General features: G+C 35.3%; 2 protein-coding genes across 2 annotated transcripts; both read left to right on the top strand.

The window, feature by feature from the left end:
- Positions 1 to 799: 799 nt before the first annotated feature.
- Positions 800 to 8948, top strand: LOC129293812 (protein argonaute 1-like). The gene is made up of 22 exons (XM_054931924.1): positions 800 to 1062; positions 2773 to 3365; positions 3461 to 3669; positions 3759 to 3908; positions 4018 to 4151; positions 4435 to 4544; positions 4889 to 4995; positions 5081 to 5219; positions 5290 to 5406; positions 5836 to 5943; positions 6036 to 6107; positions 6394 to 6516; positions 6626 to 6785; positions 6863 to 7122; positions 7225 to 7367; positions 7505 to 7567; positions 7644 to 7707; positions 7850 to 7985; positions 8085 to 8158; positions 8242 to 8336; positions 8441 to 8472; positions 8580 to 8948. The coding sequence occupies exons 2-22, from the start codon at positions 2781 to 2783 to the stop codon at positions 8792 to 8794; spliced, it is 3096 nt and encodes a 1031-aa protein (XP_054787899.1). The 5' UTR covers positions 800 to 1062; positions 2773 to 2780; the 3' UTR covers positions 8795 to 8948.
- Positions 8949 to 10102: 1154 nt separating this feature from the next.
- On the top strand, positions 10103 to 11909 carry LOC129293813 (universal stress protein PHOS34-like). The gene is made up of 4 exons (XM_054931925.1): positions 10103 to 10360; positions 10528 to 10613; positions 10704 to 10825; positions 11599 to 11909. Exons 1-4 carry the CDS (start codon positions 10183 to 10185, stop codon positions 11684 to 11686), a joined length of 474 nt encoding a protein of 157 aa, XP_054787900.1. The 5' UTR covers positions 10103 to 10182; the 3' UTR covers positions 11687 to 11909.
- The last annotated feature ends 1381 nt before the right edge of the window (positions 11910 to 13290 follow it).

The raw sequence follows: 13290 nt of genomic DNA, 5'->3' as shown, positions 1-13290 counted from the left end.
GGCAAAAATACAATGGAGACTCGCCAGGATCGATCGTGCAAAGTGACCCTGGGCCCCATACACACCTAAGATGTCAGCAAAGCCACGTCACTGTCCATGTATGTTTGCAGGACAGCAAGCCAATTATTAAATCCTCTTACAAAACTGAGACACGGATCACGTAGAACGTTGTTCCAGATGCTCGTTTCTTGTGGACCCCACCTCTATCCAAAAGGACATGGAAGGGAAGGGGAGAGGGAAAATGGGCGCCAGACTGACTGCTTGCTCGAGAAGTAAGGTGTCGGGGAAGGTCGGAAGGATATATGAAGGTGGTGATATTAGTAAATCTTCTTACAAAGCTGAGTCATTGGTCACGTGGAATGTTCCAGAAGCTCATTTTTTGTGGACCCCACCTCCATCCAAAAGGAAATGGAAGGAAAGGGGCAAAGATAAAATGACTGCCAGGGACATTCACTCAACTACTTGCTCGAGAAGCAAGGTATCGGAGAAGGTCGGAAGGATATAGGAAGGTGGTGGTATTAGTAAATCTTCTTATAAAGCTGAGTCGTTGGTCACGTGGAATGTTCCAGAAGCTCATTTCTTGTGGACCCCACCTCCATCCAAAAGGAACTGGAAGGAAAGGGGCAAGAGAAAATGAGTGCCAGGGGCATTCACCTGACTACTTGCTCGAGAAGTAGAGTATCGGGGAAGGATACAGGAAAAGTGGTGACAGGGACAGAGTGTTTTTAGTGGACCCATCTATATATAACAACATTCCACTAATTCTTACTCTTAATTATAATGTAATGAGCGGGTTTGCTGGCATTCTCGTGGTTTTTCTTTCCTCTTCAAAGTTCAAACTTCAAAGCCCCTCATTGTTCATTCTTTCCTCTTCAATTTCTCTCTCTCTCTCTCTGCTCAGTGTGTCTGACTGCGAAACGTCGAGAGTGTGTTGGTGCGGTGCTGCGTTTCTTACCGTACGTGTAGATTCTTCCGTATTTTGCTCTTCGCCTGCACCACTTTCTACAGCCAGTCTTTGCGGGTTTTCCGATACCTAGAGGAAACGGTTGTTTCTGTCTGCAGGTAATCTCGCTCCCTGGTTTTAGGGTTCTGGTCATTAGTTCTGTTTTATTTTTTCTGTCGAAGATTTGTTTATTCTGCTTGCGATTTTGCTCTTTCAGAGTCAAGTTTCAGTAGTTCTGGTCTGTTTGTGGGGCTGAGTCTCTGTGGATTGTGGTGCTTTCTGTTTGGTTTCAGGAGTGTATCTATTCTATTTATTGGCTGTGGCAGGCGTTTTTGTGACTTACTACTGACTCTCGGTCCGATCTAACTCGGATTCTGACGATTTCGGCTTTTTACATTTTGACTATATATGCTCTGGGTTTGGGATGATTTTATTTTTTAAGATGCTAATGGTGATGCTGATTAGGCTTCCGATCCCGAGTCTTTTACCGTCATAGATTTGCAAGTTTTGAGTGATAATTATTTACTGTAACATACATTGATCTCCTATTAGTTTATTTTAATTATAGATACACCTTTTTTTATTTTTAAAATTTATATGAATCTTTTTTAAAATAAATAGTTTTCAAACATAAGTTTTTCTTTTATTTTTAAAATTTTATTTTATTCATCCAATCATTAATTAACCCTTAAGTCATTAAACCAACATGTCCTTTCAAAATGTTATATAAAAATCATTTAAAATATCAAAAAGAAATAATGCATATGTTTTTAAAATTTTATTCATATTTTAAAATTTTTAAGTAATTTTAAAAATTTTTATTTAGTAATTTTTAGAAAAATGTAAATACAAAAGTTATTTAAAATAATATTTCAAACATGTATATAAAAAACATAATGAAATAGTGATGTAATATATAATAAAAAATAAATTAATCAATATAATTTATATTTATTTTCTTTAAATTTATTTACACAATATTTCTAAATTATTTATTTAACTATTTTCATAAGTATTGAAAGTTCCTTAAATTAAGGGGGAGAGAATATAAAATTATATTATAAGGGCAAATTAATAATTTTAAGTTTTTTAGCATAATTAAATTAAAGCATCTTATAATATCTAACGAAATACTTTTAGTGGCGTTAGAAATTGGATTAAAGTATAGATTTGAAAAATAGAGAAAAGTTTCTGTAATTTTAGCAAAACAGAGGGGAGATCATTGTGATTTACTCAATTATTTATTGTTGTGTTGTTTTCTCCGCGAGGAAGGCAATAGTATGGTTGCTTCGTTATTCGGTGAAATTTTGCCTTTAATGTGATGTGTGTGAGACCATGGATTGGTGGTTTTTGTGTTTCAAGTGTTGGACATTTTTTTATGAGCAACGTTGTTTTGGCTTTTACGAGCCCTGAACATTCAATGTTAAAAATATTTTTAATTTGGAACACTGATTTCTTGTGTGTTTGAACTATGGTCGTAGTTTCCGTTTCCATGAATGCGATATGTTGTTTCAAACCTGTTGAATTTATTTTTTGTGTCAACTAGCTCGTTTATACCTCCTTAGTCTAAGTAGATCTTAGGGCGTGCCCTATAAACCTCTCCATCCGTATATTCTCACCTCTCAAATATTTGAAGTTTCATTCATAGTAGAGTGATAGATATAGTATTAGTGTATGAATGAAGTAATCACTGCGACATTATCTTTCGTCTTTGTTCATTTTCTGTTTCTAGAATTCCAAAACTGAGAAGTGGTAAATTCATTTTCTGTATCTTTTGTCTTTATTCATTATGTGTATCTAGAATCTCCTCATGTTTTCTTTGTTTGTAGTGCTCGTCATGATGAGGGGCAGTAGTCGAGGACATCAACACCATGTTGAAAGAAGTGCTGCCCCCACACAGCATGCAACAGGAGGGAGAGGATCCCAAGGAGGTAGAGCTTGGGGTCCTCAAGGAGGACGGGGAGGTTCTGGCGAGGGGCGGGGTCGATGGATGCCCAAACAGCAGTATGGTGCTACTCCTGAATATCAAGGAAGGGGGAGGGGAGAGTCTCCTCAGCATTTAGGTCGTGGACGTGGTGGTGGGGGCATTGGTGGTGGCTGTTGTGGTGGATCTTACGGGGGCCCATCTGAACCTCAAGCACCCGAGCTGCACCAAGCTGCCCCTTTTCCGCATCATGCTGGGGTGAGCCCTCAATTTGCAACATCTGAGGCCAGTTCTTCCCAACAGCCTGATACCTCACAAGTAGAACAACAAATGGGGGAGATGACAATTCATTCAGAAACTATTTCTCCTGCCCCTTCCTCAAGCAAATCAGTGAGGTTCCCCCTTAGGCCTGGAAAGGGTAGCTGTGGCCGCAAGTGTATGGTTAAGGTTAACCACTTCCTTGCAGAGTTACCTACTAAAGATTTTCACCATTATGATGTAAGTCACTCTTCTCTAGCTAGGAATAAACAGTTTTATTTTGTTCTTTTTTCATCTTTATGGATTACCAATATGTTTTCCTTAATGATATTTAGGTCACTATCACTCCAGAAGTGACATCAAGGGGTGTCAATCGTGCTGTTGTGGAGCAGCTGGTGAGGCTGTATCGAGAGTCTCATCTGGGTAAGAGACTTCCTGTGTATGATGGGCGCAAGAGCCTTTACACTGCTGGTCCACTTCCTTTCATTTCAAAGGAGTTCAGAATCCCGCTCCTTGATGAAAATGATGGATCAGGAGGGCCAAGGTACATATATCACTTAATTTTTTTCTTTATTTATAATTTATGATCCTTGTTAGTTTATATAATAATGTTTTGCATATCTGTTATCATAGAAGAGAGAGGGAGTTCAAAGTTGTGATGAAATTTGCTGCCCGGGTAGATCTACATCATCTAGAGCTCTTCCTGCGCGGAAGGCAAACTGATGCTCCTCAAGAAGCTCTTCAGGTTCTTGACATCGTGCTGCGTGAGCTACCTTCCACTAGGTACTTGAATAGTGGATAGCTGAGTATGCTTTTGTATTCCTAGAGTCAGTAAAAATTGGCTTATCTTGATCTTCTTGTTTTGTTTGCTAATGGTGACTTTTTCTTCAAGGTATTGTCCTGTGGGAAGATCATTTTATTCACCAGATCTAGGTAGAAGGCAACCGTTAGGTGATGCATTGGAAAGTTGGCGTGGTTTCTATCAAAGTATTCGTCCCACTCAGATAGGATTGTCTCTTATCATTGGTAAGTATTATCATTTTATTATTAATTCTAATTTTAATATTTAGATGTCATCTCATATCTATTTTTATTTCAGTTACATCGATCAGTTATTTATGATTATAATTATAATTATAATTTATACAGTTGATAATTGTTATTGTTACTAATAATGATTCAGCAATTATTAAGTAAGCATACACAATATTCGCTTTTTCCCCTTTCTCTTTTAAATTCAGTAATTTGTCGAATTAATTAAGTAGTTTAGTTAATAAAATGGTCTAATGTTTTACGGATGGATGTGCAGATATGTCCTCAACTGCATTCATTGAACCATTGCCGGTAATTGATTTTGTCACTCAGTTGCTCCGTCGTGATGCCTCCTCCCGCCCATTGTCTGATGCAGATCGTGTAAAGGTTAGCTTTCATATACTCTGGTACTTCTTGTACTAGCAGTGTTATATTTTTGGTCACTGTGTGCCAAAGTTACTTCCTTGGGAAGCATCAATATATAACTATAGCTTCCTGGACCTAACATTACATAGTTTCTTGATGTTGGTGTAAAGCTCTCTTCTTCATTTTCTGTTTCTGAGCCCGTTTTTGATCTGGGCAGCTGCATTCTTTGTATTCTTTTGGTGATTAATGGTATATTCCCTTTTTTGCCAAATCTATCTATCTATCTATCTTGAACTGTTCCAAAGAATTATGTTTATCCAAGGCATTTTTTCCCATTTTCGGGAATGTGACTTTGAAACCAACAGATAAAGAAAGCACTTCGGGGGGTCAAAGTTGAAGTGACACACCGTGGAAATATGAGAAGAAAATATCGTATCTCTGGACTGACTTCACAAGCAACCCGAGAGCTTATGTGAGTACTAGTCCCCTAGTATGTATAGGTCTCTTAAGTATAAGGAAAAATCTTCTGTTGACATATTTTTGCCTCTCAATTTTAGGTTCCCTGTTGATGAAAGTGGAACAATGAAGTCTGTTGTTGAGTATTTTTCAGAATCATATGGATTTGTCATTCAACATACCCAATGGCCTTGCTTGCAAGCGGGGAATGAGCAGAGACCAATCTATTTACCGATGGAGGTAACATTCTCACAAATATGAACTCTTTTGTTATATGGAAGTGCATGGTAATATCCTGTGCTGAATGTAGGTTTGCAAGATAGTAGAAGGTCAAAGGTACCGGAAGAGGTTGAATGAAAAGCAGATTACTGCTATGCTCAAAGGCATATGCCAGCGTCCTGTTGACAGGGAGCGTGATATTATGCAGGTCAGCAGATGATTTCCTCATACCATCTCATATATTGATAAATTTTGAATATACAAATATTTTAGTATTGTGACCTTGTATTTCATTCAAGTGGGTGCTACATGTCCTGCACAAATGTCTGTAGGTTTTTTCATTTTTTTTTAATTGGATTTGACCTCTATTTTCTGCTCGGAAGACTTTAAGGGTATTGTTGATTCAACTTTGTTTCTGTGCTTTAATGTCTTCCACATTGTTATAATTTGAGAAATTTACAAGTCTCTGGTTGTTTCCTTCATAAAGTAGTATTTAATGTCTACTCAAAATTCGAATACATGTTGAGTACTTTTCTAGAATTATCTTCACGCTTATGCCAAATACACTATGTTAATGGGCCGTTGATTGGACGTTATTTGTGCCTTTTCTAATGTACATTATGTTGTCCCTGTTCAGACAGTTCATCATAATGCTTACCGTGATGATCCTTATGCTAGAGAGTTTGGAATCAAAATTAGTGAAAAGCCAGCTCAAGTTGAAGCTCGCATCCTTTCTCCACCCAGGGTATTTCCTTCTTAATCTTGTTTTATTACTAATTTTAATTCACTTTGAACATGTTAATCAGTTCTTTAGATGAAATTAAACTTTCGCTGCAGCTTAAATACCATGATACAGGTAGAGAAAAGGACTGTCTGCCTCAAGTTGGCCAATGGAATATGATGAATAAGGTAGCTTGCTCCCTTTTAATTTGTTTAACTTGTCATCTCCGATGAAGGTTCCTTGATCACTGTCCATTTCACACATAATCTGTGATGTAGTATATTAAATTAAGCTAATTGTTGTTAAATAAAGGATATTGCAGGTATAGGTTATTGGATTTATAATTATAATTATAATTAATTGTTGTTAATTATAATTGATATTGCATATGTCTTTTTGAATGTTCACAGTTGTCATTGATAATGAGTTCGGAAATAACCTATTGCTTGTGTGACTTGATAAACACTGGTTCAGAAAATGGTCAATGGCGGGACAGTAAACCACTGGATCTGCATCAATTTTTCTGGAAATGTTCAAGATAGTGTTGCAAGTGGGTTTTGTTATGAACTTGCTCAAATGTGTTGTATATCTGGCATGGTATGGGGATATTACCTATTACTTCTCTGGATTCAGTTGTTTCTATGGCCAGATTATTTACTCGTTTATATTTTGGAATAATTGATCTATATAATTAAAATGTTCTCAGGCATTCAACTCACAGCCGGTACTTCCCCCATATAGTGCCCGTCCTGACTTGGTGGATAAGGTTCTCAAAACTCGGTATCATGATGCAAAAACCAAACTGAGGGGGAAGGAGCTTGATCTTCTTATTGTTATTTTGCCTGATAATAATGGGTCGCTTTATGGTAATGATGCTTCCCATTCATCTTTCCACATCGTTTCTCCTGTAGACTTATTAGCATGCTCATAATTTCCTCTGCAGGTGACCTGAAACGAATGTGTGAGACAGATCTTGGGGTTGTTTCTCAGTGCTGTTTGACTAAGCATGTCTATAAAATGAGCAAGCAGTACCTTGCTAATGTTGCCTTGAAAATCAATGTAAAAGTAGGCGGAAGGAACACAGTGCTTGTTGATGCACTTTCAAGACGTATACCTCTAGTCAGTGATCGACCCACAATTATTTTTGGTGCCGATGTTACTCATCCACATGCTGGAGAGGATTCAAGTCCATCCATTGCTGCTGTATGTTGAAGTTACATCTAGGTTTAATAATCTATCTAATCTTTATTTGTTTTGGGCTCAACTTACATCGATTTTTTTTTTCCTTTTGGGGTTAAATATTAGGTTGTGGCGTCTCAAGATTGGCCTGAAATCACAAAGTATGCTGGTTTGGTGCGTGCTCAAGCTCATCGTCAGGAGCTCATTCAAGACCTTTTCCAACAATGGCAGGATCCAGTGAGGGGAACAGTAACTGGTGGAATCGTCAAGTATTCCCTCCCTCTTCACTCTTTAGTTTGTGGTATTGGGGTGCACATGCCACACCAGTTATACTTTTTGAGGGTGAAAAATTGGGGCTAGAATTTATTCAATGGATCCGCTGTTATTTTGTTTGATTTCTCTGCAGGGAGCATCTCATATCTTTCCGGAGGGCCACGGGGCACAAGCCACAGCGCATTATATTTTACAGGTAGCATTGGTTTTATCAATCCTGGAGGAGCTTTTGTTTTTGCCCCTTTGATTCTGAATTATAAACCTTTTTTCAGGGATGGTGTGAGTGAGGGGCAGTTCTATCAGGTTTTGCGGTCTGAGCTTGATGCTATCCGAAAGGTTTGTTTGGTTCCCCCCCCCCCCCCCCGGTGCCCTGAGTAATATTTTTTTAATCCTCTGGATGTCTCCCCCTCTTCCCCGGGGACCCGAATCCTCTGCATGTCCTTAACGTAGTTTGTTTTCCCTGCTGTTTTCTTGATAGGCATGTGCATCTCTGGAACCTAATTATCAACCACCTGTGACATTTGTGGTGGTTCAGAAGCGTCATCATACTAGGCTATTTGCCAGCAACCATCATGACAAGGGATCTGTTGACCGGAGTGGGAACATATTGCCAGGTGTTTCATTTTTTTGTTTTTTTAAACTTATGATGTATGATGACATTTGTTTCCTGGCTTCCTCAATATGATGATAGCCAACATCTGGCAATGTTTCAGGCACTGTTGTAGACTCAGATATCTGTCATCCTATTGAGTTTGACTTTTATCTTTGTAGCCATGCTGGGATCCAGGTGAAGTATTTTTGCCTTTATGTGGAATTGATTTGCGATTTGTACGTTGATGCTAAATTATAGTTGCGTCCAAATGGTCACAGGGAACAAGCCGTCCAGCTCATTACCATGTGTTATGGGATGAAAATAATTTCACAGCTGATGCACTGCAAACTCTGACGAACAACCTTTGTTATACGTAATATGAACTTCCCTTGATTTTATCTGTTGGGATCTTTCCTTTTTTGTTCTCCGTTAGTAAAGCTGTGTTTTGAATGTGACGTATTTTCATGGCTTGTGCAGTTATGCTAGATGCACTCGTTCAGTTTCAATTGGTGAGTAGTAGTAATGCAGACACAGATGGAATAGCTATTGTTAGAACGACTCATATATTGATTATAATCTAAAGTTGATGCGTTTCACTGTCTGATAAACATTGCAGCACCACCTGTATATTATGCTCATTTGGCAGCCTTCCGAGCTCGGTTTTATATGGAACGGGAGACATCGGAGAGTGGATCCATGACAAGTGGTGCTGCTGCAGCTCGTGGAGTTGGTGGGGCTGTGCGGAGCACTCGAGCACCAGATGGCGGTGCTACTGTTAGGCCTCTTCCAGATCTTAAGGAGAATGTGAAGAGGGTTATGTTCTATGTTTAAGAAGCTTTGCTTCTTTTAAACCAAGTCTTAATTTATTTTTGGAAGTTGCTTTGATGGTTTATATGTTGTCTACTCTGTGATACTTGGTGGTTTTGGGTCCTTGGTGTCTCTTTCGTGATTGAAATATGTTATTTATTAATGACTTGGGATGAAATGGCCGACTTGCTGTGTTTGCTTGCCTTTCTTTGCTAGGCAGATTTAGATATAACTCTAGAAAATCATTTCTAGCCATTCCTTAAAATCACTCTGGTGAAACCTTTAATTTCGGTGTCTTGTTTCCATGATTCCGTTGGAGATTTGATAATATTTGAATGAGTGTACATCAGTTCGTGTTAACCAATATTAAATAATTGCATTATGATTAAATAATATACATGACTTTTTAAAAATCAATGTATTATTACTCTAGTTATTTTAGATCATTAATATGGCTAAAAATTAATGGCGTATTCCTGTGCTATTTGCCATCCCATTTATTGGGACTATTTTTGTTTTCTGCTCCACAACCCCCCTCCACAAAAAAAAAAAAAACAAAAACAAAACAGAACAATAAAATTTGTTATTCATGTATGAATAATGCGGCTGAGCAAATTTTAAATTTTATTTGGGGAAAAAAGGTTAGAATCTGTGGTCTTCAATCTTTTAGCTGTTTTTTTTTTTTCCAGCTGTTCCACTCAGGTAAAAGACAGTAACAATTTTAGCATATTTCAAACTTTATAGCTGCTCTGTTCTTCATCAATATTTCTATTTTGTCCACGGAATATCAAGATCATCATTAATCCTTTGTCCTTTCAAAAATTCCAAAAGATATTTAATGACTAATAATTATTCTTGGTTTATAAAATTTTATTAAGAATATTTTGTAAACTTGTGCTTGTGCCAATGCTGTTGTATATAATTTTTTTTTTTACTTGTTCAGTAAAAGACCAAAAATAATGTATACATAAGATAACAGAGAAATTCGTATGAAAAAAAGATGATGGAGAAATTCTTGTCATCTGAAAAGATATTATATCATTCATACGTTGTCATGTGTTTGTGTAATTTCAATTTAAATTGCGATTGAATTTGATTATTTAATTATTTTTAACCATAATTAGCTATATATTTAAATAATAATACTCCATAATTTATTCTTAATGTTAAGACAGTCCGATAATAAATATTTTTCTGAAATAACAGCCCACAGTAACAGCTCATGAATACGGCAAAAACAAAGTCTTTTGGAGAATTCCAAAGGCTAAATCTTGATAATATTAATTATATTAATGATTTTATCTTTGATGAATCTCATTATATATAGCTGATAATACACAGAGAGAGAGAGGTAGAAAGCAGAAAGAGTAAGAAAAGAGTGAAATCTGAAGAGAGAAAGAGAGAGTGCAAAAATGGGAGAGAAGAAAGTGATGTTGGTGGCTATGGATGAGAATGAGCACAGTACTTATGCTTTGGAATGGACTCTACAAACCTTCTTCACGCCTTTCCAATCTTCTCCGTCTCCTTTCAAGCTTGTCATTCTCTATGCTCGCCCCTTCGCTCCCATCCCGGCCAGCGTCGCCGGCCCTTGTATGTCTAACCCTACTCATTCCAGATTTGATTCTCTACATTCTTACATTTTTATTTCAAACAAATTAACATGCAAAAAAAAAATGCAATAATTTATGTGTGTTAAAAATAAAGGGTGTAGTTAGATATATATTGTGATGAAATTACTTCGTGGAGACCTTTTTTAGATGTGCTGCCGACATTGGAGGTGCAAATGAAGATGGTTGCTGATCAAATTACAGGCAAGGCAAGACAGATATGTGCTGATAAATTAGTAAGTTTTATTTTATATATATATATATATATACGTGAATAGTTAATACTATATATATTAATTTGATTATCTGATGTAATAATGTGGGAGGTGGAAGATGTGGAAGTGGAAGTGATAGAAGGGGATGCAAGGAATGTGTTGTGTGATGCTGTTGATAGACACCATGCTTCCATCTTGATTCTTGGTAGCCATGGCTATGGCAAGCTCAAAAGGTATCTTTTTTTTTTTTTTTATTTTAGTCTTCATTTTTTGTTTTATATAAAAAGTATAAATTCATTTCATAAGTAAATTACAGTTTTTCTTTTCAGGTTTTGTTCTCAGAAATTAAACGAGCTTTAAAAAATATAGAAATTTTCTTTTATGTTATATTCTATTTATTTAAGAAAACAAATAAAATAATTATAAAATATAAAATAAATTTTGAACCGTCTAATTTTTATCATTTTTATCAAATAAGGTAATCTAGATTATCCAAATAAAAAAATGAGTATAAAGAAAGATAGAAAATTCAAAGTTCACAAAATTAATATTGTCTAAAGTACAATCTAAGAAGAATTATTTACCATTTAACCCACCAACGACATGAATTGCTTTTTAGATACATTAAAAGGATAAAAGAATTTAAACCTTTACCCATGTCTCACCCCACCTTTACTATTTGGATTAGTCTCAAGTGGTCAATTTCATTTTTTTTTTAAATTGGGCCTGCAACTTTAAAATCAATCAATATATTAATATTAGTATTTTTAATATTAATTTAAAAGTTATAGCAAGGCATATGGTTAATTTTTAGATACATAATGAGTTTTATTATTCACATGTTAAGCATAGCGCCACTAATTTTTTTGTTGATGTTTTTTTTCCATACTTTGTGCAATACATGGAACTTACATTGAATTAGCAGCAAAAAATCAATTTATAAAAATCCAAAAATAAAATAAATTGTCAATCAATTGCGTCTAACTTGATCAAGTTTTTTACGCAGAGCATTTCTGGGAAGTGTGAGTGAGTATTGTGCTCATCGTGCCAACTGCTCAGTGATGATTGTGAAGAGGCCTAAGTCCAAAAATTAAAGCCACTGATCTTTTCTACAGTTCGTCTCTCATATTTTTCCAGTTCAATATAATTATAATACACACTTTTTAAAAAAAAAATTGTATGTATTTATTTAAATCCATGTGAGGGTATTTGTATTTTGTATATGTAAGTAATGTCCGATGCTTTAAAGGTGCGGAACAATTATCAGTTTATTTCATATTTTGTATGGTGATGGATGACCCTTCACTTTGTTATTAATCTCAGTTTTTGTTGAATGCAAGTCATTTTGTTTTGTGTTTAACACAAGGCCTTGCCTTCTCAATTCTATACAATAAGTCTGATCTTACTAAGCAATTCAGCTATATAGATTAGATGATGTCATTGTGTTCAAGATAAACGAAAAATGAGAAAAACAAGTTTATCTGGAAACGTAAACTTGAAGAGCTCAACCACTAATGATTTCAAAACAGACACAGAAGGGAAACGCAAAGTGTTTAATCTTATCAACTGCTTGCTTGCTTGCTTAATTTTCAAGTATCGGTTTCTCAACTTGAATATGAATATGATTAATGCTTACCTACGTATATCTAGATAAAGGGAAAAAATATCTTTCTAGAGATTAGCAAATGAATATTTCTTTCCTATAATAATATGGTGAGGTTAAATTTTCCAGAATTTATTTCGTAGTTCTTGAAGAAAAACAAAATTTTATTACAATCATGTCTATTAAATAAAAATTTTTTAATAATTAATTATGGACACATTTCAAATAAAAAAAATTACAAAATGATGTGACAAAGGACACAGAAAGAGAATCGTGCTAGTTTAAAAATAGAACCTTAAAATATAACAAAAATACGAAAACAAAAAAAAGGAACGAAACTTATGACGAAAACAAAGAAAATAAAATAAAATAAATAATAAGATAATAATCAAGAAAAAGATCTTCTAGAGCATCTACCTTTAAAAATCTCAATTTTCAAAGACATCATATGAATTGATGACGCTCTTGATCACGTCTATTTCTTACACGAGATATCATTACAAAGCATCAAGGCTCATAAAAGTTATAAACTCTAAAATAAATAATTTCATTTAATTTCTTTTCTGCTTTACAAGAGAGAGTACGCCTTATATATATTGACTCATAAAGAAGACTATTTTCTAGAATTAAAATCCTAAATTTGTAATACTAAAAGGATAACGAAAATAATATAAAACAAATGAGAAAATATTCAACCATATAATTTAGGAGATGTAATCTTAAAATTATAGGATTACAAAACTTAAAAAATATAATTAATCATAATCTTTAACTAGATTCAAAATAAATAAAAAAACTATTACTAGTCTTGCTCCTTAAGAAAGAAACTCAATTAGGAGACAATTAAAGAGACAATCAAAGGATCAAAAGTGACTTAAAATTACGTCACCTTTGACCTCTTCGCTAGGGTTTCATACCTCCTTACTTGCAAGAAGATCCACTTGCAATCTTCCTTACATTAAGCTAGGGTTTGCACCTCTTGGGCTTGAATTTTCATGAATTTAGATTTTAAACACATTATAAATGCCTAGATACTTTCTTTTAGGTTTGAGAAGAGTGCCCTAATACTATTCAAGCTCTTGAACTTCTTGCTCA

The sequence above is a fragment of the Prosopis cineraria genome, unplaced genomic scaffold (genome assembly GCF_029017545.1).
Source record: "Prosopis cineraria cultivar Desert tree isolate PC_DT_omini unplaced genomic scaffold, ASM2901754v1 PC14, whole genome shotgun sequence".
Taxonomy (NCBI): domain Eukaryota; kingdom Viridiplantae; phylum Streptophyta; class Magnoliopsida; order Fabales; family Fabaceae; genus Prosopis; species Prosopis cineraria.
This window is presented reverse-complemented; position numbering and strand designations above follow the sequence as displayed.